This window comes from Nematostella vectensis, chromosome 8, assembly GCF_932526225.1.
Source record: "Nematostella vectensis chromosome 8, jaNemVect1.1, whole genome shotgun sequence".
Classification (NCBI taxonomy): domain Eukaryota; kingdom Metazoa; phylum Cnidaria; class Anthozoa; order Actiniaria; family Edwardsiidae; genus Nematostella; species Nematostella vectensis.
The window spans coordinates 8,503,006-8,527,029 of NC_064041.1; the positions used below are offsets into that span (position 1 = coordinate 8,503,006).

A 24,024-nucleotide genomic window follows, 5' to 3' on the forward strand; every position below is an offset into this window, starting at 1 on the left:
TTCAATTTTCATTTTGTTTTTAATTTTTTTTTAACTCGCCTCTGTTTCTTAATACATTAAATTAAACGATTTTCACTGCTTAAAGAAATTTCAAACTGTCTCTTTTTACAATCACGCACCAAGTCCTTCCCTCCATTCACTATAGCTAAAATCAATCTGAACTACTGTTTTTCTCTCTGAAGCCTATCTGGCCTTTTTCTACATCTTGTTTTACAAACTCCTCTTTACGCCAACTATTCGGTCAAACAAAGACGGTTGTACAAAACTTCCTTCCTTATCCAGAATGAAGAAAAACCTGTAGCCCTTGACTTTGATCGCTATCTGCGACTTGTTATCTGCAAAACAAGGCAAAGGCTCAATACACCTCTCCTAACTACACCTATTTCAAATACGGTTGCACCCGAGAACCGGTTAAATCCTTGTACTGTATCTTAGAGCTATGTGAATGCTCATAGGAACGTGAACAATAATTATACAGCTTCTGAAACATGGATTTGTAAGGCGTTCTTCGAGCAATTACGGTAAATTTGACTCACGTATCTAGAACCAAAATAATATTCCCTTAGCCCCCAGTAACCCGGACTCACACTAATTCGCTACTCTGAGGCTACCAGAGGCTATAGCACCGCCGAACATCCGGCAGGGTTTATTATAGTGACCGTATATGAAGGATCTACAGAAAATCCGAAAGGGCGAAAAGCGAGTGTCTTAAGCGGTTTTCAGAGGCTCGCCAACCGCCGTAGACCCGAAAGCGCGAAGGACGAATGTCGACGAGAAAACGAGCGGCGGTGTGCTATCTATCATCGCTTTGATGACGAAATGTACTAAGAGGGTTTTCTCAGAACAGTTTCGACGCATGCTATAACAGTGAGAATTATTTTTTTTATCTCAAAATAAATCCCGTTGGACTATATGCCTATATTATACAAATTATTAATTATTTGTCAGGAAGGAGTGAGATGTTGATTTCCCTTCATCGAAACGCTGATAAGTGGCGTGTGATCGGCTATATATTTTTTTTTCACGTCAGTAGTCAACACATTAAAAGAAACTAAATAAAAGTCCATCATTCCATTGTTCCATCATTCACTGGACTCACACTAGAATTCTTCTCTCTATTACTGGAAACGATATTCGTATTTGGGAGAACCAGTTTCTAAGCCGAGCGAATAAGAGTGGAAACTCGATAAGATCACCTTGACTTTTTGGCGTTCAATCATTCACGTTTACAGAACGCGTTACAATCTCTGCCCAATTACCGACAATTTGTGGTAATCGTTTTTTTAAGTGCCCTGAAAGCATTATTAGGAGGACAAAAGTCGAACTGCGCGTCATTATGCGTAATTGATCACACGAAATGAAGGAAAAAACACAAACAAAACACGTGAAAGGATAATTAAAAATAAACGTAATACTTTTTAGAAAACATTTTCTACTTTTCGCTCGCTATTATTTTTGCTGATATTTTGGGTATTTGACTTCCAAGCTTTTGATTCCCAAGTAGATAGTATAGATAGCAGTGTAGTTTTAGATAGCAAGAAAGGCTGTTAAGAGAGTGCAAGTTTAAGATATCTGTGGTGTGAAGGGAAAACCGGTTTTTTGAGCGTAAAAATGGCGGGTTTGTTTTCACGATTTGCAAACAACCCTAAGAAGTGAAAAAATTGATCGATGAATCGATTCCGGAGAAAAACAGCAGCAACAAAGTATGGTATAAATATTGAAAAGAGCGAATTTTAGGACTGCAATTTTCGACAATTCACGGCAAAAGTTATCCTGAGTCGCTATGTATCTGGTGAATCTTCACAGGCTTTTTTGGCCGACTTTCTATGAAATATGCCAGATCAGTAGTTTTCCCCGAGTATGTGCTCCGTAAAATAAGCACTCGTTGCTTGTTAGAAGGGTTGTCACATGTCATTTCATGTATCATGCCTCGAGTCTTGTCGCAAAAAAAAAAAAAAAAAAAAAAATTCTATGCGTTTATAAGAAAATAATAAAAATGGCATGAAATATCGATGGTAGTATGTGATTGCATATTTACTAAAACAGATAGACGTCTCAGGCTCAATAACTATCTGTGAATGGTCCCCTCGACGCACGGCTTTCTATTGTTAAATTGAAAGTGACATTTATTTGCCTTATGCATACAAATTATTTGTCTTTTTTCTGTTCATGTTCAAAAGGGACACCTTTTGTTTACACAGTCTTATGACATGCTAGCGTAGTTTGCCGACGACTTTTAATTGCTTTTCGTTTAAAAACCTGAGCAAACGGTTAAACAATTGTGTATGCCTGATTATTTTACTAATGTTTCCGATAAACAATGCATTATCAAGATCCTAAAATTTTTAAATGGTCAGAGATGCGTTAAAATAATATTCTTAAAAAAACAGTGGTATACCTCTGTTCAATCGTCCAACCTCGGAACAGAACCAAACGGCCGCTTAATAGAAGTTTGCTGCTTAAACAAGGTATCTGTGCTATCAACCATCATCTATCCCACTTCTTACCAAAATTATCACCAGAAAGTGCTTACTTTTAATGGACACTAAAAATAGCAAATAGGATCACCAAATGGTAGCTGTAACCTTGAAGGAGATTGCCGTTAAATAGAGGTAAAACATACAAAGTGAGAGTGAACAAAGAGTGAATAAAATTTCGGGACTTGGAAAAGCAAACGGAAAAGCTGCCGTAAGGGGCGGTTTGCATCCAAGCATCACTGGAACCTTTATTAACCAGACCCTAAGCCGACATGTTGGGCGCCTCCCATAGTTTGTGGGGTAATGAGGTCGACAAAAAAATCCCCCACCCCCCCCCCCCCCCCCCCCAACTATGGATGTACCCTGTTATCATGGATGTAGTCATCAAATTGAAATTCCACAAGCTTTGGATTGACCCTGTAATCTGTCTGCAAAATATCCCAAACGGATCTCATTTTACATCCTTCCGTCGTGCGTGCATATTTTTTCTTTTGTTTTTGGTTTTTATTGTCTCAGTACGCTTTCAAAATTAAATAAATGTCATAGAGTAAATGTACAGCACAGGTCGAAAAATCTCTCCCCCGATTCGCTCGCTTTACGTGTCATAGTCCACGACAGTCACGGACATGGTGCAGTGCAAATGCGTGATCACGAGCGAGGAGCAATTAAAAACCTTATTCTATGCTACTTAGCTTGATTCCACACACGTTATTTGTGTATCAATTGTTAAGCCGTTAATTAGGAAACACGAAACTTTCCGTGACTCAAAACCAGGAAATACAGAAATACGAAAATGAACAAAATCCGACGTGCACAAGACTTTTAAAAGAGGTCGGGAGGAATAAGTATTTGGAAAATTGATCTACCACTATTAAAATTTTAGAATTAGAAAATTAAGCAAGTATATGAGCTCCACAGAGTAGTTCACAAGAGGAAAAAGAGGATAATTAATTAAAAAACTGGGCTGGCATAATTTAGCGAATAACTTTAATTAGCCTCCTACTTTGGTGTAACGTTCCTGAAATTAAAACGAGGAAGCAAGACACATTGTAAAAACTGAATTATTTATTCAAACACAAATCCTTGAGAATATGCAAGAGAGAACACACGTTTACCTGATAATGCCAAACTGCACCATTTTTGTCAAATGATAATGAGAATAAAGCCCCAAATAAAAATTGTCAACTTAAAATTGTTAGTGTAGAAGCAATTGCATTCACTGGGGTTGTGGACGCGTAGAATGAGGTTGTAGATGGGCGGGACATGGTGAATGGTGAAATGGTGAAACACGCAAAATTAATAACAAATGATCTAAAAAATATAAAGCGAAAGATTATGAAAAACTGAACTCGTATAATTATTATGAACCTTTAAAGAGGTCTGTATGATGACGTGCAAGCATAAAGGGGCTGCATTTAATGGGGAACAAACCTGTACGCTTTATTGGATTGACAAAGGACTCCTATCTAGAAAATAGTATAGGAAATAGAACGAGACCTAAGTATTTTATCAACTTCGCAAATAATCCATCCCATATCACCAATGTGTCTTTTTTATAAACATATGGTAGGTATTACTTAAGCGTGCTCCGCCTATATGTTCAATTTCCCATCGTTGTTTTCAACAACAGGTAAAAGTGATAACAGGAAGAAGTGCACTTAGCAATTAGATTGTAAAGATTCCGACTGTTTATGTTTTAGAAAAAAAAAAGCAATTCCAGGGCATAAACACGACGTTTTATTTGAAAAACCTTCATCCCATTTACCATTTTTCTCTATATTTCTATTCGCTCAGAAATACCTTGGCAATATCTAAACCATATTGTCGCTTGATAGCTTGTATACCAGCTCGTTTTTAATTTTTGTGTCGCTTTCAACAGTAACGTGTTCACTTTAACAATGAGATTTTTCGGCCGCTTATAGAGGTAAAAGTAACAGTGAGGAACTTGGTGGCCACGGTAGCTTGAGGCAGATGCCCCCTTTATAGAGGTGCCACCATAAAAGACGTCGGATAGTGAAAAGCATATACCGTAACGCTTCAATTTGTCCCATTTTTGGAGATGGTTATTCAGTTCTAGTCTGGGTACCAGAGGCTCCGAGCTTCGCGGCGACAACGATTTGAGCGAAGCGAACAAGCTCGAGCTGAGCTCAAAACAATTTCGCCGCGAAGCTTGGAGTCTCTGGTAACCAGGGTAATTCAGTTCTTTTAAGAACTTATTATTCAATAACAAGTATATAAAAGATACAAGAATCATTATAATTTAAAATACATCTAATGAAACAAGGAATAACCTAAAAAATGGTAAAAATTACTTTAGTTCCATAACCGTATAGTTGCACTAAGCAGACTAGTATCGTCCAGTAGTGTTTACAAACTATTTTAAATTATTATTGGAAAATTTCCTTAAAACAAGTTTTGCTACATAAAAAAATAAAATTTTACTTTTCGAATGTGACAACTTGAACAATCAATTGACTTTTGAAGTCTTATTACGTCTTGAGCAATTGTTCAGATTTCCAAAGAGGGACCGGCTATTTGGCGCCGAAATTTCGAAGCAGCATCTTGAATTTATTGATCTATTATTTTAGTAAAGTGCTATAAACCAAAAAAAAAAATGAGAAAGTGTTTACACGTTTCGTGCAAGGTTGCATTTATTCTCTGATACCAAGGCTGTTTTTCTATTAATAGAATAAATAAATATTACAAAGTTCTGTTTTCTTTCCGCGCTTAATGTCTACATTTTAGATTAGTGACGCAAGTGCTTATAATTATACGTAAAAAGACGTAATCGAATTTTGAATGAAAACAAATAAAAAAAATCATTAGAAAAAAATATATTAAAAATTCTAATTAAGAAAAGAAAGTTGTTTTTTATTGGATGTTAATTGAGACCAGTTTTGCGACTTATTTTCGTTAAATTTTCATTAAAACCAGGTAAATGATTTTTTTATGATTGAAGACACGCGTTTTTAGATAAGTGTAAAACGTGACATTTCGGAAATTCAAACTAGAGTGAAAGCAGATTCATCTTGATAGTGAGCCGTAAATAAAAAACAAGTTGTTCAAAATGCAAGTTCTCGATGATTATTGTGCAACGGATTTGTTTTGTAAAGCAAAAAGCTTCTTACTTTGGAAATCACCCGTAAGCTTTTAGCTTATACACAATTTAAACGCCAGTTCGTCGCAAAAACGCTTTTTGCAAGACACATCCGGCTCTAAACTATAATAATATGTACGTTAATTACATTCGGGTCATTACAACAGAAGGGAATAAATTGAGCAAGATGTTATCGTCAATGTCGAAAGTTAAGGCTACGGAATAGCGCACTTAAATAAGGCTATTATTACGATTTCACCTCCACCTCCAAGGGAACACAAAACGGCGCAGCTGCACTAGCACTTAGGTCCTCGACATGGGGGAGTTCACTGTGACAGTCTTATACATCGCAGACGGAAACACGAGTGAACAGAGATCGGAGAGCTGCGATGGCGAACAGAACAGGCGTCCGACTGATGCTACACCGAGCAGCGGAGATTAACGCTTCGGCTTCAAGCGAAAAATTCTACGTCCCCTTTTTCCCGCCTACTCCCGCGGACATGTGGTTTTGGGCGATTCGCTGGGTGATTTTTATTATCACCGCAGTTGGGAATGGACTTGTGATACACCTTATTATGTCGCGTACACGGCTTCGTGTAACGCAAAACTTCTACGTGTTGTCGCTAGCGATTGCTGATCTATTTGTGGTAGTTGGAGTGACTCCACCTGAGTTTGCATGTAGCGTGTGGTACAACTGCAATCGCTGGCCTCTTAAGGTCGTCTACGACATGGCTATTTATTCCTCTGTGTTTAATTTATGCGGCATGACTTTGGATAGGTATATCGCCATTTGCCATCCTATGAAATACCACATCTTCACGCAGAAGAGGACGATTGGTCTCATTATCGGAACGTCATGGGGACTTGCGATTCTTACACCATTACCATATTATTTCTGTCTCCTTAAAGGCAAATATACCGCATTTCGTTATCTCCAAATGATGATCCGCTTTTTCTTCGATATACTCCCATTCTTTATCCTAATAATTGCTTATTTAAAAATGCTTTACGTGGCGAGAAAACAAAAACGCCAGGTTCAACATCAAAGAAGTCAACTTAGCCACAACTATGACATGGAGCGAGGATCGCCTAAACCCAAGCTACGACAGACTTCATCAGTGAGAGTGATAGGATCTGTTATCATGGTATTTGTAGCGTGTTACACTATTGCAGCCTATAAGGGATGGGTAAACTACGTGCAGTTCCGGGAAGTGCCTGATCAAGTAATTGCAGTAGCACGCATCTTATACCATGTGAACTCTGCAGCTAACTGCGTTGTCTACGCATTGTTTAAAAGTGACATTCGAAGGGAGTTGAAAAGGTTGTTTAGATTCCACGTCAATGATACTCTTGCAAGCTCAAATGGGATTTCTGTGGCCTTGGTCGAGAGGGTTAATAAATGAATGGTGTCTAATTTAAATTGCAAGTTGTTCAATGAGGAGTGGTGGCAATATTTAAAACGTATCTTGTTTAAAAGGACGAGCTATGCGTAAGATACAGTCCTAACTCAAAATCATGGACTGGCATCTTATCTGAGATCTTATCTTATGACAAGATTACCAATAATAATTTATTTTTTCATCAAATTATCAACAAATAAATAATGAGAACAAATATTGTTGTCATTGGAAAATTACTTCCAGTGGTATTTCCCTTTCCGAAAGATGTTAATAAATAGTCGCAAGTCGCAACAAAAAGAAAAACAGAAAAATATATATATTTATGTTGTTTCCAATCACATTGGGTAAAATTTATAGAAATGAAGTGAGTACATAATTGATTATTTATTTACATCTGTATTCATCAAGCGAGTAGAAAGGACGATTTGGTGTAATATGAGTGATCGAGCCTGTTGAAGATCTCGGAGAGGAACCAGGTTGTCATCAAGCGTCTTGACCCGCAATATGCTAAGTCATCGCGATTGCGGTAACACGAGTTGCTAGCTCCCGCAAACATTGCTGCTAAAAACAGTCAACAATGATGCCAAATACGCCAATATTAAAGCCAAATAATCAGTACTTCGCTGGCAAACAGCGAAAATTACTGCCAAAACATTCAACATTGCTGGCAAAACAGGCAACATTGCTGGTAAAACAGCCAACATTACTAGCAAAACATTCAACACTGCTGGCAAAACAGCCAACATTGCTGGCAAAACAGCCAACATTGCTGGCAAAACAGCCAACATTGCTAGCAAAACAGCCAACATTGCTGGAAAAATAGTTAACATTGCTGACAAAACAGTCAACATTGCTGGTAAAACAGCCAACATTGTTGGCAAAACAGCCAACATTGCTAGCAAAACAGCCAACATTGCTGGCAAAATATTCAACATTGCTGGCAAAACAGCCAACATTGCTAGCAAAACAGCCAACATTGCTGGCGAAATAGTCAACATTGCTGACAAAACAGTAAACATTGCTGGTAAAATAGCCAACATTGCTGGCAAAATAGCCAACATTGCTGGTAAAATAGCCAACATTGCTGGTAAAACAGCCAACATTGCTGGCAAAACAGTCAATATTGCTGGTAAAACAGCCAACATTGCTGGCAAAACAGTCAATATTGCTGATAAAACAACCGACATTGCTGGCAAAATAGTCAACATTGCTGACGTTGTTGGTCCAGCAATGCGTGCGCTGTTCTACACCATCTTGAGAGGTGCTGTGTCGTGGTTCGATAACACTTTCCTTGTCTTGTGGTTAGCAGTGGCGCCAGCTAATTCTGGCTGATGTCCCAAGGGGCCTTAAAAGCATTAACCAGCTACTCCTTCGTTTTCTTATTCGAAGACAAATAATAATAACCATCTAAAAGCAAAGTTTTATACTTTATCTACGGAATAACAATAGCTTCTTTGAATAAACCGATGGAAATGAATCCTTTCTAACACTTGTATTTTTGCTAGGATGACATGGCGGCTAACAGAGACTTGAAAAGTTAGCAGCTGATCAAATCATTTATCAATATTTAATGAAAAGTTAGACCCTGAACAAAGATATAATCACGCGCGCGAAATATAAGCGATTTAAAACTCGCATAAGTCCAATTCATCTGGTGATTCCGCAAAGAAATATACTTTTAGTTTAGATTGTAGGAATGATTGGAATAATGCACCTATTTTTCTGGGTACAATACGGCGCAGCGTCTTTGAAAACTAATCAATGCAAGGAGACTGGGGAGGATTGGAGGAGGCGACCGCAGATGAATGCGATAAAACAAAAGTTCAACCTAAATTATGTTTGCTATTTAACCACTATGTGTGCAATTCTAAATTGTAATCGTGTCCTGTCTTTATATATCCATGTATCCCTTATCATTATATTGCGTTCTGAACACGAAGTAGTATGCCCTTAGCTCTCGAAACCCCTGCCATAGAAATCTCTCATTTCCATTTATTCTTAATTAGGCGCTACTCTGGTCAATACTCGGTTTAAAGTAAGAAGATTTCTTTTCAGTTTTAGAATATGCAATCTGCATCAAGAGGGATAATGAGGGTTTAACACAGCAAAGTCACAATTCCGGCATTCGCTAAGTTCAGCCCGGTATACAGTCGCCGGGTCCCTGTGGCGTGAGAACCCATTTGACTGCACAGGGCGAAACAAGGCATAAATAATTGCGCGATTGCTTAACAGAACGCATTACGAAAGAGAGGATTTCGATCTATGCCATCGCGATTATCAATTCAGCTGCGAGGTTTCAAGAATTAAGTTGCTCCTTGATACATCGAACACCCTTGGCTACTGAAGGCGAAAAAAATGCGTTACAGAGAAATTCTAATAGCATTAATAACCCCCGATAACACGAAAACCCAACTAACTGATGGCGATTTCCTTGTTTTTCTTCATTTGAGCTCTATGCACCTATTTCAAATAAGGTTGACAATATGCAATGTTGTTTTCTTGTACAAAACTGTTTGAACACTACATGCGTCTCACTGGGAATTTTATTGCTAAACTAACGTTATAAACGAATACAATAGTATGTTTTCCTTGAACAGGCATTCGAAATTTTTAATTACTCATTGTCAAACTTAGAGGAATAAGAGGTGACTGCTCAAAAAAAGTTTAATTATAAATTAATTCATAAATACTTTGGAAGGTGCCCATATTACAGAAGATGTCGGCTGGTTAAAAGAGCCTCGAGTGCAATGCGACTGCTCAAAAAAAGTTTAATTATAAATTAATTCATAAATACTTTGGAAGGTGCCCATATTACAGAAGATGTCGGCTGGTTAATAGAGCCTCGAGTGCAATGCGACTGCTCAAAAAAAGTTTAATTATAAATTAATTCATAAATACTTTGGAAGGTGCCCATATTACAGAAGATGTCGGCTGGTTAATAGAGCCTCGAGTGCAATGCGACTGCTCAAAAAAAGTTTAATTATAAATTAATTCATAAATACTTTGGAAGGTGCCCATATTACAGAAGATGTCGGCTGGTTAAAAGAGCCTCGAGTGCAATGCGACTGCTCAAAAAAAGTTTAATTATAAATTAATTCATAAATACTTTGGAAGGTGCCCATATTACAGAAGATGTCGGCTGGTTAATAGAGCCTCGAGTGCAGTGCGACGCAGGGTCACAAACAAGCCTGGGGCAAGTGCCGTAAGATTATTATTTTCAAAGTAAATTTTAGAATTCGGATAATCCGCTATTTCCTATAAAAAATCCGGCGTGCTTTGTTTAAACATTTGGGCAGATTTATCAAACAAAAAAAATAATTAAAAATCAAAATAAAGAAAAGCTTTTCCGCCGACAACTCGCCACAAGATAAGAATTGTGAAAAAAAAAATTAAAATTGCAAGATGCAAGTCGTGATACCTTGAAAGGGAGTCTCAAAAACTCCCAAATGAGAGCTATATATTCTTTTAAAATGTGAATAACGTGAAAATAAAAAGACCTTGAAATAACACACGCGAAATTGACACTATACGCGCAAGAAATCGTTTCCCTTTTGAATCACAAATCAATATTGTATTCAAAATTCCGATGAAAAAAGATGTTGATAAAACTAAAACATGGGAAAAACGCTTGTTATATTCTCTGACATGTTAAATAATAAATTATGTCAATTTTTACTACCATGTAATTATGAATTTTATTGGCTCAAATGGATCAAGCAAGCACTCTTTCAATAATATTAAATATGCAGTATGAAAGCTAAAAAATACTAAACCTTGGTGTGAAAAAGGCTGTCAAAGTTAAAGGTATCTTAGTTGATAAGAGTGTTTTTCAAGAGACTAATGGTCAATTCGTATTTCCCTTCATAGAAGTTCCACTATGTATACGTTTTCTTATCAAAACAGCATTCTAACAAGCTTTGACCTAGTGGAGAATATATCAAGGATGTAACAGTATTCCATAGATTTAGATGCCATACTGTAGTTTTTATGTACCACAACTGGTTATTCGGTAGAATGTGTTGAAATGAGAATCCAAAAATATACTTCCTGTCATGCATTACATAATGGTGCACCCACAATTTGGCCTGTTGTTTTTTGAAATCCTGGATCCACCCATAATGGCTACTCAAAAATGAATGGAATGGACGCAAATCCTAAATTACCGAGTGCTTAATTCTTATTCCTAATTTCAAACCACACCATGTTTATTTAGCTATGTTGGGGGTAGAGAGGAATAAATAAAAAACAAAAAAAGGCAAAGGGGAGAGGAAAAGGGAGAAATGTAACTCTATTTGAAAAAAAAATGTGACTCTACTTTAAAAGATACATATAACAATAATGCAAACATATAGCTTGACTCCTAACATTTCCCTATTACCTTTAGATTTGAAATAAAACTGTTTTCTTTACAGATTTATGATTGAATAAGCACAAGTTTGTTGTTATCTTTATATAATTTGAGTTCCTTGCTCTAATAAAAACACCTTCCCTTTATAGAAAATCCATTAATGTACACTTTTATCAAAGCTACATTCTGACCAGCTTTGCCCTTGCAAAGAAACAAATAATGGATGAAACAGCATTCCAAAGATAGAATGATATATTTAGATACGCTTCAGGTGCCATACGGAAGTTTAATTGATCACTTACTGGTTATACTCCTCCACCAAGGAAATTTTTTTTAAATCCACAAATATATACCTCCAGTCATGCATACATATTGGTGCACCCACCCTTTAGCATGGTGGCTTGCTGTTTTGTTTTTTATAGAAACCCTGGATCACATGCTAATGCTACTCCAAAATTAAATGCAATAGAGAAGAACAAATTGACTTTGGAAGCAAATTCTTAAAAAAAATCCATTATATTACTGAAAGTGCTAAATGAAAATGTCTAATTTCGAACCTAACCTATTTTAATGTATTAACTTAAGGGTGCAGAAGGGAAACAGCAAAGAATATCAATTGTGTACAAAAAAATTAAACAGAGAGAGAAAAAAAATGAAGAACTGGGACTATATCTTTGATAAGAAATTTAACAGTGATGCAATAACTTGATTGAGCACTCTCCTAACATTTGCCCTTTACTCATTATCTTTAGGCTCATAGAAAAAATGTTTTCTTTACAGATTTATCATTAAGAGCAAGTATCTTGCTCTAAAAAAAACACTTTTACACTTATACTGTACTGCTGTATCAAAGTAAGCAATCCCCTACTATAATATCTTTAAGACATTTGCCTGCTATTCTCATGCCTTGCAGCCTTTAGCATCAATCATGGTCCTCAGGTAGTCCTTGGTTGGTTTTACCTAAATAAAAGTAAAAAAGTTTTTTTTTTCTTTCAATGTTTTTATCATGCCATTTATAACCTTACTAATTTTCCACAAATATTTGAATAAAAATACTAAATAAACACATTAGATGGTATGCAAGATGCAAACAATATAAAAGCATATATATATATAATAAATATATAATTAATATATTATATTAATATTAATATTTAAATAGCAATATATGACAGGATGATATTTATCAGCCTTATAGTATAGAGAAAACTTAGAATATCAAAGGATGTGTTATGCTTAAATTGTTTGAATAGACCATGATTTCTCAAAGCAAACTCTAGAAACAAATGTATAAATCGAAGAAGCTAAGTGAAATTGATACAGTAACTAGACTACTACGTATTTCGTTAAATTCTTACTTACCGTGAGGAATATACGCCTAAGATTATAGTGAGTATTTACGAATTTAACATTTTTATGGCGATTGTCAGTGGAATAAAAACCATTCAAGTGCCCACCAAAAGCCAATCGGAATTTAAGTAGATGGTATTCTAGCCAATCAAAACAAGGATGGATGACTTTGATTTGAGATCTTGACGGATTCTAACACGGATTCTGGATTCGTTTCGCCGAAAACGCATCACTTGATATGCGTCCACACTATCGTTTTCGCATCGTGTTCTCCTGGACCCAGTCGTCCACACTAACACGGATTCAAACGTTTGAAAACGCTGAAAGGTACAGAGTGACGTCATTGTTATGATATGCGCATGCTCAAAGCAACGTGCGCCGATCCCCGGTACGTAGTCGGAAATCCCGACTGACTCCCCGGCTTTCAGCGGTGTGATACATTGACTTCCGGTGTATTAGGCATTACAAAACGTCCGGTATAAAAATAGAATGCAACATTATAATGTGGGTATTGTCATCGCTATTTATTATGTAAACGACTCGAGCATTTAAGAACCCGTTTATATTGGAAGGTGCACGGGTTTACACTTCCTTGGGAAATTTAGAAGGGCTTTTACTTTTAGCTGTAATTTCCATGGTTAAATCTCCTTACAATAATAGTTGGGTCATATAACCATTGCGAAAGATTCCAGAACTACCACGCAGCACAAAAATCGGCATTTCTATGATGTTAAAGTTCCTTTTATTTTTTATTCCTTTTTGGAAGCAGTATTCCATTTATAGTGCTAGGATTTATTCATTATTGAATTTTATCTAAGCAGCTAATCCTCGCGAGTATTTCTTTGTTACAACCTGTAACAGGATGCCGTGAAGTGCGCACGGCTGGACAGAACATGCCTGTCCCGGGGTGGGTGGGGAGAGGGGGGACCTCCGATATTATACGTATACGGGCGTGGTTAGGCATGAATTTACCCCCTACAAGATACCTCAGACAAAACAAACAGATCATTGTTAAGCTCGCTATCAATTATCGTCCCGTGGGTTGTGTGATGTTTTCGCTGGTTAGTGATCTAAAAACACCGATTGACACGTGTTAACGCTCTTTCATGAGCTACAAGTTAGGTGAGCGATTGCTATAATAGCACGCTAAAAGATGCCGAGGTAAAAAATCTGGGCATTCTCATTTTCACCCCTCTTAAAGATACCCAAGGCTTCGAATTTACACCCTAAAAGATACGACGATGATCCCCGTCCTATGAAGAGAGAGAACAATGTGTTATTCACCCCGTCTCCCCCCCACCCCCCCCGGAGTTACTTGCCGCTCCCCTCGGCTAATCCCCCCATCCCCGTTTGAAATGAGTGTTGTCATGGATTTTACCACTAAAATACAGAGAAAATGAAGAGCGAAATTTTGTTGTAAAACTAGTCTTGTAGATTCTTCGCGATTTCAGCGCCATCTTGAAATTACCTTTATCAGCCAGGATTTCCGACGAGTCGGCCGATCGGTTCCGAACATATACATTAACCGCTGACTTCCTGCAGACTCACCCTTCCTCTACGCCGGTGGAAAATTGCTTACCCACCGATGCGACCGTCCACACAACGGACCAAAGTATACGGATTCGTTATGATTCACTTTCGATAGCGTTTTCAAAAGTATCCGGATTCGCTGGATCCAGCGCGCGTGTTAGTGTGGACTAAAGGCCTAAACGTATCAAAAAGTATACGGATTCAAACGAATCCGTGTTAGTGTGGACGACCCCTTAGTTTGAGCGATTGGTTTTGTTAAAAAAAAAACACACGAACAAACGAGCATTATAAAAGCACAACAATAAAAGAAAAAAAACTGTCATATCCTCAAGACAAATCGTCGTCAAAAACTCACCTTGGCAGTGTTTTGGCGCTTTTCTGTTTGTCGCATGTATTGTCGTTGTGTTCTCTTTTTGTTGTAAACTGTGAACTTGTCCACTTTCTGCTAGCAGGGAACTCGTCGACACAAGTGAATGATTTTTATAGCTGAAAACAGACATCAATCCAAGGTCCTTTCTTCTCAGGATCTCCTTACATAAATATCGACGGGAATGAATATTAGTAGAATGGTAGTAGTTCTCTTTTTAGATGCTGCGACAGGCGGAATTCACGAACACTCGGATAGATTTTACTATCGTACTTCAGACAAAACGGTTTCTCAAAGACTCCAGCCCATTTGAATCCGCATATTTTCCATTGAATACTATTTCCAAGCTGCCTTTATTTGTGAACATACATGTACGAGCTTTGTAGAGGCGGTAAAAAACACGTAAAAGCGTAAGACCGAGTGGGACCTGGATGTTGCACGGCTGAGGGCTTACTGGCATGTGACCCACCATATTTCTATACGTATGGAGCTCCGCGCACGGGCTGCGGCCGCGCTGGCTTCGCTAATATGTACTGTAATATAATATTACTATAACCTATAAGGAAAACGAGTAGGTGTTATGTTCTCTCGTTGTGTCGTGGTAAGAGTCGAGAGAAAAGAGTCAGAGGTCGAGACTCGAGACTAGAACATACGATTCCTGGAATTTCAACTAGTTTTACCCTTTCTTTGCTCCTGAATTTTTATAATTTATGAAACATTGCAAAGCTACGGCCTATTTAGTCTCCAGGGGCTGATCCAGGGCGGGCCAAAGCAAGTGCTTCAAGAAAGGGGGGGCGGATTCAATGTTCTTCCGTGTATTTCCTTACTATTTTCTTGTTATTTTTAAGCCAAATATCTGAAAATAAGGGGCGGGGCCCGCTAAGCCCACCCCTTAATCCGCCTCTGGTCTCTATTCTCGGCCTCTGACTCTCTTCTCTTGACTCTCAGGAAAAAGCCAGACTCCCATCTCCAATCTACCTATCGACAAAACAGTTATATTATCTACTTACGATCTGACGGTCAAAATACCGTAATCATAATACTGATAATGTGAAATAAAGATCACTGTATTGTACTGTGGTAAAATAATACATTATTATCTATAAGGAAAACAGGATGTGCCTCGAGCAGTTACGAGGAGTGCGCGTGAAGTATATCACACAATCTACTTTATACTTATCAAAAGGTATAATACCTTCTTATGAGCTGACCTTTTGGGGTCATAATAAATAACGACCAATTCAGAAACATTTTCAAAAAATAAATTTAAAAATCTTTGTTGAAAAATAAAATGAATAAAAAAAATTTAAATTGAAAAATTCTAACAAATATCACCAAAGTGTTGCGCAGTGGTAGAGGGTCGACAAAAATAAAATAATGGTTATATTTCAGCGTCTACAATGACACGAAAAAGCCGACAAGATTCAAGAACAGTAGGTCAGGTATATACTATTTTTTATAGCTATTGAGTATTCTGAGAACTCAGAGATTCAGACCAAAAACTGCATTAAGGCTTTTTTCATTCAGGACCAGATTCAGGACCCGTTTTCCTGGCCGCTTACCCGGTCCGGCCAAAAATTAAGGCAAATTCCGTTTCCGGTTTTACCTCCTTTGGACCCTGTTAAAAGCCAAGATTTTTTTTCTTCTTTTCTCAATACTTATGGCAGTTCGAAAAGGAGCGAAAATAACATGTTTAAAGAAGGACCTGCGGTATAAAAGGCTCGCGCCTGGTCCAAGTCTTCATTCCCACTAGACCACAGGTGACCCAAGCTCTTTCTTTGTCCCTATCAATTTTAGGTAAACATTGGGCGAAAATCAAAATTAGTGAAAAATAAAAAACAACTTGATGAAAAGACGTGTGTAGTCTAGTGTTGTGTTTATGTTTACATTTTGCGTGTTCTTTGGTCGTATTAAAGCGCCTTTTTCAAGATTCAAGATTCACGATTTGAAATTTTAAACGAACGAAGTGAAGTTGTTTTTTTTATTTTTCACTAATTTTGATTTTCGCCCCGTGTTTACCGTAAAATCGATAGGGACAAGAAAGAGCTACCTGTGACTAGACTTTGTCGGGAGGAGAGCTCCATAAAAAGAAGCAAAAGAAAAATTATCAAGTTTGAAATAATGTCTTAAACATCAATGGTGCCTAGACAACATTATTTTCAATCTTCCCTGGTTTTCAGGTTTCGTTATTTTCACGCGCGCGCTGAAGAATAGCGTCATTTCCATCGAGCGCGCGCTGTTTTTGAATTAAATTTTCAATCACAATTTTTGTCGTTGTTGCCGTAGAAAACTGCTCCCAAGAAGCTCGCCGTTATTGCCTTGTGTATTCAGAACATTATTTTCAACGTCGAAATTATCAAAGTTAATCTACGGCTCTGCTTTTTCGATATTTACGGAGCTCTGAACTTGACGACTTGGACCAGGGGGTCGTTTCTCAAAAATCCCGATAAACTCGGAAACCCGGAAAGTCACCCGGTAAGCCCCCGATAAACTTTACGGGTGTTTCTCAAAACGCCCGTTATTTTCGGGCCCGGAAAAACTCCCGGTAACTCGCCCGGTAACTTACGGGAGCTAAAGAGCTCCCGTTGACTTACCGGGAATTACTTTTAATGCGATAATTGATACCCAAAACGGTGATATTCCTTAATATTTTCAGCTGAATTTATAGATCAACTATTCATCTAGAATTGGCCAAGTTGAACTATCCAATTTGGTGCTTTATTCCGATTAAATCTCGCCATTTTCAAGTTGTGTCGAGTTGCAGTGAATTTTCATCACTTGAGAAAACCATATCACTGCCCGGAAAGAAGTGGGCCAATCACAGCTAACATCATTTTAAGGGATCCCTACCAGCCAATCAGGTTTCTTTTCTATCAAATGATTTTGACATTTAGCTGTCACCGTGCGCCTAAAAAAATGTAAACAACTTTGCGAAGGTATTGGAAGTTTGCTACAAAATGAGACTTTATCTACTTGTTCATTGTCTTTTTTTTCGAAAAGTGCCGAAGCCACAGCAGTGTTTGGGGTACCAGTTGTCTACTGACATCGACAAATCTACGATTTTTATTGATATTCAATAATTATTTAGCCAATCTTTTCATTAACTCTGAAAATTATAATTTGCTTATCGGGAACCCGTAAACAACCAGGACGCTACCGCTAGCTTTGAGAAACGATCTTCCTCGCCCGGAAAAGTATACCGAAAACTCTCCCGGTACCCTAACGGGCCCGGATATTACCGGGAGTTTTGAGAAACGACCCCCGCGGGTCCTTGTTTAAGGCCTAGTTTAAAGGCCGCATTAACGTCGCGCCGTATAAAATTCTAATTTTAGTCGACGTAAATATAGCGGTGGTTTTAGACCGTATTGAATTAGGCGTAGGTATATAATTTAGTTCTAGCGGGCTAGCGATAAGTGCCTACGCTATCACAATGACAGCGGTACATGGCTCGTTACGCGGGTTAAAACTTCATATAGCCATCAATATAGTGTCCTAGATACTGACCCTAACCCTAACCCAAACCCTAACCATATTGATGGTAGCCTCCCTCTCAGGCGTCGCTCGCTCCCCCTCCACAAAGGGGGATATTGATGGCTATATAAAGTATTATACTGTATCAAGTAGAAAAGCAGACATGTAAATTGGCAAAAACGAAATCTAGCCGTATTATGCGGCTGGACCAGGCGTATTATCACCCAGACCGGTATTTAATTTGACCGGCCGTATACAATGGTTTTAGACGCCGAATTAACCATGTATAAAATTGTAAACATTTTATACGGCTGAATTTTATGTGACCTTTAACCAGTATTTAAACTAGGCCTAAGTGTGATGGTGAGCTACATAAATTTGGACAAAAAAGGGATCCAAAATCTTGAGACTCCCGCCTAATGCGGGAGAGTTGACAGGTATGAGTAAAGCACTCACCCATTCTAGATCCCAAACTTGACACTTGATGTATAGGTGTCACAATCTCACGAGTGCCTCCAAGAGGAGTATGAGTAACCAGTCGAAGAGATCCGCCGCCTTTCAACAGTGCAATCCGGTTGATGTTTCTACACACATAGAATGGAACAAGATTAGTATTTATAACTGTAGGGGGGTCATCTTGTCTCCAGAGTGCATTGCGTTGTTGGTTTCAACTGTTTACTAGCCTGTGAATGACATGAGGTGAGCCCAAGTGGAGGGGGGGGGGGGTACTTCCTATATTCATCAGACGGGGAGCATTGTCGTATCTTTAGGGTGTAAATTTTGAGCCTTGGGTATCTTTTAGGGGTGTAAAAATGAGAATGCCCAGATGTTTTTTTTAACTCTGTATTTTTTAGGGTGCTATAATAGCCATCCCTCATCTAACTTGTAGCTTATGAAAGAGCGTTAAAATGTGTCAATCTTCCATTAGAGTCAGTTTTAAATGAACGTTTTTATTATAAATTATTTATGTTTGTTTGAGGTATCTTTTAGGGGGTAAATTTATGCCACGCCCACTTTCGTATCTTTTAGGGTTGAAATATAACCTGACCACGCCCACTCAAGTATCTTTTAGGGTTGTTTTAAAAAAAATCCCGACGATGATCCCCGTCTGTTTAATATCGGAGGGGGGCGTAAGCAAGGTCATCCTTCGGTGAATATTTCATGTTATTCCAATTTTTTGCGTGCAGTATGTGGTTGCTATTCATAGATCCGACCAGCGCACGAATAACCAATCAGAAAGCAGCAAATAGAATCCAGCTTAGTGCAACCCAAATGTCCCACAAATTGTACAACATGTCGGATGAGGTCTGAGAATCCTGCTCGGGTTTATCTAAAATATAGACGTTTATAGGGGTTTTCCTGCGACTTGGGAAATAAAAGACGGTCACCTAACATGACAGAAATTGATTTGTTGTCCAAGCTTGGTGAAAATCTTGTAGAGAAGCATAGAAATAGATAACTACAAGTTTGGTTGTTGAATGGAAACGACCCGAATCCAGCTCGAAATACGAAAACTTGGAAATGATAAGATAAAGCGGTGCTCTCTTCGGTAGGTACTACGTGTTTATGTGCTTTCAAATCTATTCTTATCAACTTGCAGTGATTTAAGTTCGGGGAAAAGTAGAAGAGAATGCCGAATTCGCTGTTTACGCCTGACTTTTAACTACAAGTTTTATCGGCAAATGTCAAGATTTACAGCAATAATATAAACGACAGTCTCATTCTTATATGTAATTGAAGTAACCTAGGTAATATCAAACACAAGTTTAATGGTAGGACTTACACTGTTCTTGTATATGTGGTTTGTTTGCTTTTTGTTTTTCGTTTCTTCACAGAAATTTTACGTGTTTTTCTGCAATTTGAGTCACAACTCTACACTAAAAGTGGCCGGTCAAAGAAAACAGGACTATCACTTTCTACGCTGACCGGAAGATGCTTATTTTGCTTGTCCAGATTCGCAGAAAAATATCTCAAACCAATCTTTTTGCCGTCGATTGCCGACTTTTTGTGGGACCACATGGCTGTTATTTCATCATTTCTTTCCTGATTGGCTATTCGTGCGTTCGTGATTGACATGTCGGATCTATGAATTGTGTTCGTATGACTAGAAAAACTTCAGACAAACTGTAGAATGACAAGGTGTTTCTGTGCAGGCAAGGTGGAATCTAAAACACACCTGATATTCTACATGCATCGGAAATAAATGAATCACAATTCATGAGGCGTATCTAGCATTGAGAATTCCTGTTAGTTGGAAAACCTTTTAAGGAATAGCTTTACATAACTGCTAAGATGAATTCAACATTGCGAGAAAAAATAATGCCAAAGCAATGCATCATGGGATAGGTCAGGAAAAAGCAAGATGGATCTATAAATCTATTTGTAAAATTGGTAGAAACCTTTTACATAGAGTAAGATGAATACCTCAGTTTTATTGTTTTCAAGGAAAGATATTTTTGGGCATTTTATTAGATTGACAACGATTTTATCATTAAGCTCTTCAAGTCATGCTAAATATTTGAAGTACCTCAAACAGTAGAACCAGCCAGTGAAAGACAAAAATACCCCAACAGACACACCAACCACTGGGAGAAAAACAGGGCTTTTCTGGGAGAGAACAACAACAAAAAGTTAACACTGAGGTCATAATGGAGAGGAATGAAACGAGATTTTTGTCACACCCAGTACTGGGAGAAAGACGGGGCTGAGCACTAAGGTCATAATGGAGAGGAATGAAATGAAATTTTTGTCACACCCAGTACTGGGAGAAAGACGGGGCTCAACACTGAGGTCATAATGGAGAGGAATGAAATGAGATTTTTGTCACAGCAGTACTGGGAGAAAGACGGGGCTTAACACTAAGGTCATAATGGAGAGGAATGAAATGTGATTTTTGTCACACCCAGTACTGGGAGAAAGATGGCGCTTAACACTTATGTCATAATGAAGACGAATCATTAAAGTTTAACCATTGCACAAATACAAGGGTGAATCAAGTGACCATGAAACCCTGCTCTAAAGAACAGTATTCAATTTTACTTTTCATCCATCCATTCATCCCGTAAACACTGAAATGAAAGCTAGAATTCAATAACACTGCCTCAATTTTTTTTTAATCTCCGCCTTTTTTGATGAAAAATGAGCTTATTTGGAAAAATCAAACCCTCTTGAGGACATGTTATTTACAAAGACACTTGCAGGTTCTTATTAATTAGTTCCCATTGCATACCTTCAATTTTTCTAACTCAAAGCAAAAAAAAGGAAACTTTTTATACTTATTATTACTATCTCCAATATAGACTTGTTGTTTTTGAATTGCAGAATTGAAGGAAGTTTCAAAGGCTTTTTATGCTTCAACTAGCATTTGACCAGTTCTAGTTATGTTGTTCTCATCTCCTGGGCCCATTGAAAACTCTACTAACCTCTATGAAATTAGTAATTCTCCATAATGTACTGTTTGGCCTGAAGCAAAGAACGCAATGGACAGTTAAAATAAATAGAAAACACTTCCTGATTATTGGAGCATGTGTGATGTAATGCACTGTATTCTGCCAGTTAAACATGTGATACAACCTTTCACTTGTGAGGTGTACAATCTTCTCATGTGATACAATCTTCCACCAGTTTTAGTGAACCTTAGGTAATGGACTGAGTCAAACACAAAAATCAAATGTAAAAACATTTAAAAATAATAATCCTATTTTTATTATTTTTTTCTCGGAACAATTTTTTTTTACCTTTTTCAAACAATTTAAACATCACTTAAAATTCCAATCAAAGTATTGTGATAGAAAATTACTCATGTATTTGTAATGTACATGACTGGCACAGGTCGCTGATAATTTGTCCATACAGTAGGCATGGCAGTGACTTAAGCAACAATGACATCAACAGTAACAGTTGAAAACAATGGTAAATCGTATAAAATTGAAAATGCATTTGATCAGATATATTTCAGTTGTTTTTCTACAAAATATAACATGAAAAACTCACAGGCTTCACAGTCTGTTATTGATGGACATACATTTTGTAAACAATCACTATATTTGCTATTGCAGAAATAATATCTTAAGGCCAATTTTTATTTATTTGAAAAATTTCCAAAAAAGAATAGAAATATTGAAAACAATTTATAGAAAAGTTGGTAACAGAAAGACCTTTCTTCAGACACACTCTCCTTGCTGTTGCCATTATCGTTGCTATAAGCCCGGGCCAAAAGAAACGCAAGTCGATGCAAGTCCATGCATTTGACATGGGCTAACTTTTAATGAAGTGGCCAAAGGAAAAGCAAGTTTTGATGCAAGTTGGCTTCTTTGAGTTCCTGCATGCACTGCTAATAACACTAATTTTTGAGCGCACACTGCTCACAAACACTAACATGCACAAGCAAACTGGAAAAAAATTGATGAATAATGTAGTATATAATATATACAAGAATAAGAGGCCAATAGTCTGAGAGATTCTTTAACTCTATGATGTTGCCAAAAATTGAGAAAGTTTTAGTAGAAAAATTGTCGATTTACATGCGAGGACTTGCACACACTTCGTTGGGTGGCCAAATCTCTCAAATTCCAAAATCATAGTTGATCCATTAAAAAAATACTGTACCGGGTAAAGTCTATTTTCCCCTTCTCTTTCATTGCCTCAAGCTGCGGTCTTGTCGTGTATTGAAAATGAGCCAGATAGACCCAGAAGAAGAACTGACTTGTTGACGCTAACCCAACAGTCCTGAAAAACTTTCTCCTGTCATGGTGGAAAAGAGTGGCATCACTGGACACTGTACTCCACGTCTGGTGAGCCCATCTGATGACCTTGAAGACCAATTAATTTACAAAATTATGGTACAGTCTTTTTAATGTAGAACTGTCAACTGTCCTCACCCCCCCCCCCCCCCCCCCACCCCCACCCCCACCAACCTACGTCATGGTTATAGTTTATGGAAGTACTTTTGAACGGGTGCTCACGTTCTTAAAGTCTGCTTTTCTTCAAACATCCGTCCATGGAAATGCTATGTTTTATTCTTAAACGTCATGAAATACTCAAAATCATTAGAGCGAAATCAACACGATGCTACGCGGTTAAGAAATCGAACGACAATCTATAACAATCAACAAAATGGCGATTCAAAAAGCACAGAAATGAACATAAAACGCGCATTCACCTGGCATGTTTTGCAGCGAGCTGCTGCAGACGACCAGCCCTTGTACAGAAAGAATTTGTTCAAGTAAACCCAGGCCATCGTACAACGTACAATCTCCTCAATCCGCCATGTTGTTTATGGGTAGCTCATGTATTGGGATGCCTTTGCTTTAGACAGCTACCCCGTTTGATATTCAATAATTTTGTGGGTCCCCTGTATAAGCGGTCAAAAAGCGACTAGGAAAAATTCTTGTAACCGTGATTTTTTTTTTTTTTTTTTTTTTTTTGCATAGATAATAAACTAGAGTTCTTATGGAGAAGTAAAGTGTTCGATAGATCATAGATTGGTTGGTTATTCAATTGCAAGGGTTAAATCTATATTATTTTAGATTTGTGTGGGGCAGTTAACACATATTCTATTGCAAGACCCCTTTTCTTTGCAGCCACTGTCTTGGCTGATCACTAACCGTTTGTTTCATGGTTTCTCTGTCTGTTTTATAAGAGAAAAGGAACAAATTGCTTTTAGACTTATTTTATTACACAAAAGAAATTATTATTGAAGACATTATTGTATGCCTAGAAAGGGAAAGTTGAAGTCTGATAACCATAACAGACAATCTGGGGCCGGTTCCTGCCGATTAGCGCTAACCCAGGGTTAAATTAACCCTAACCCACGATTACATTTTTACCCCCAGATTAGTTCTATTCCCGAAACGCTTGTTAGCGCTAACTCTGGGTCAGTTTGGAGGTAAAATCTAACCCTGCTCACGAGTCATCCAGTTTTACAGTTGTGGCGTGTGAGACTGGGAACAATTAAGTATTTTTTTATTTGGAGAAGGGGGGGG

The 24,024-nt window shown here is 37.8% G+C and overlaps 2 protein-coding genes across 2 annotated transcripts; one reads left to right on the plus strand and one right to left on the minus strand.

Moving 5' to 3' along the window:
* On the minus strand, window positions 1-23,347 carry LOC5519300 (transmembrane protein 223). The gene is made up of 6 exons (XM_032364181.2): window positions 23,202-23,347; window positions 22,649-22,851; window positions 21,463-21,502; window positions 20,568-20,647; window positions 18,497-18,624; window positions 1-335 (listed from the first exon to the last, which is right to left on the minus strand). The coding sequence occupies exons 1-6, from the start codon at window positions 23,277-23,279 to the stop codon at window positions 211-213; spliced, it is 654 nt and encodes a 217-aa protein (XP_032220072.1). The 5' UTR covers window positions 23,280-23,347; the 3' UTR covers window positions 1-210.
* Window positions 5,642-7,271, plus strand: LOC116603138 (octopamine receptor beta-2R-like). Its single transcript, XM_032364180.2, has one exon. It carries the CDS (start codon window positions 5,964-5,966, stop codon window positions 6,975-6,977), a length of 1,014 nt encoding a protein of 337 aa, XP_032220071.1. The 5' UTR covers window positions 5,642-5,963; the 3' UTR covers window positions 6,978-7,271.
* Window positions 23,348-24,024: the final 677 nt, after the last annotated feature.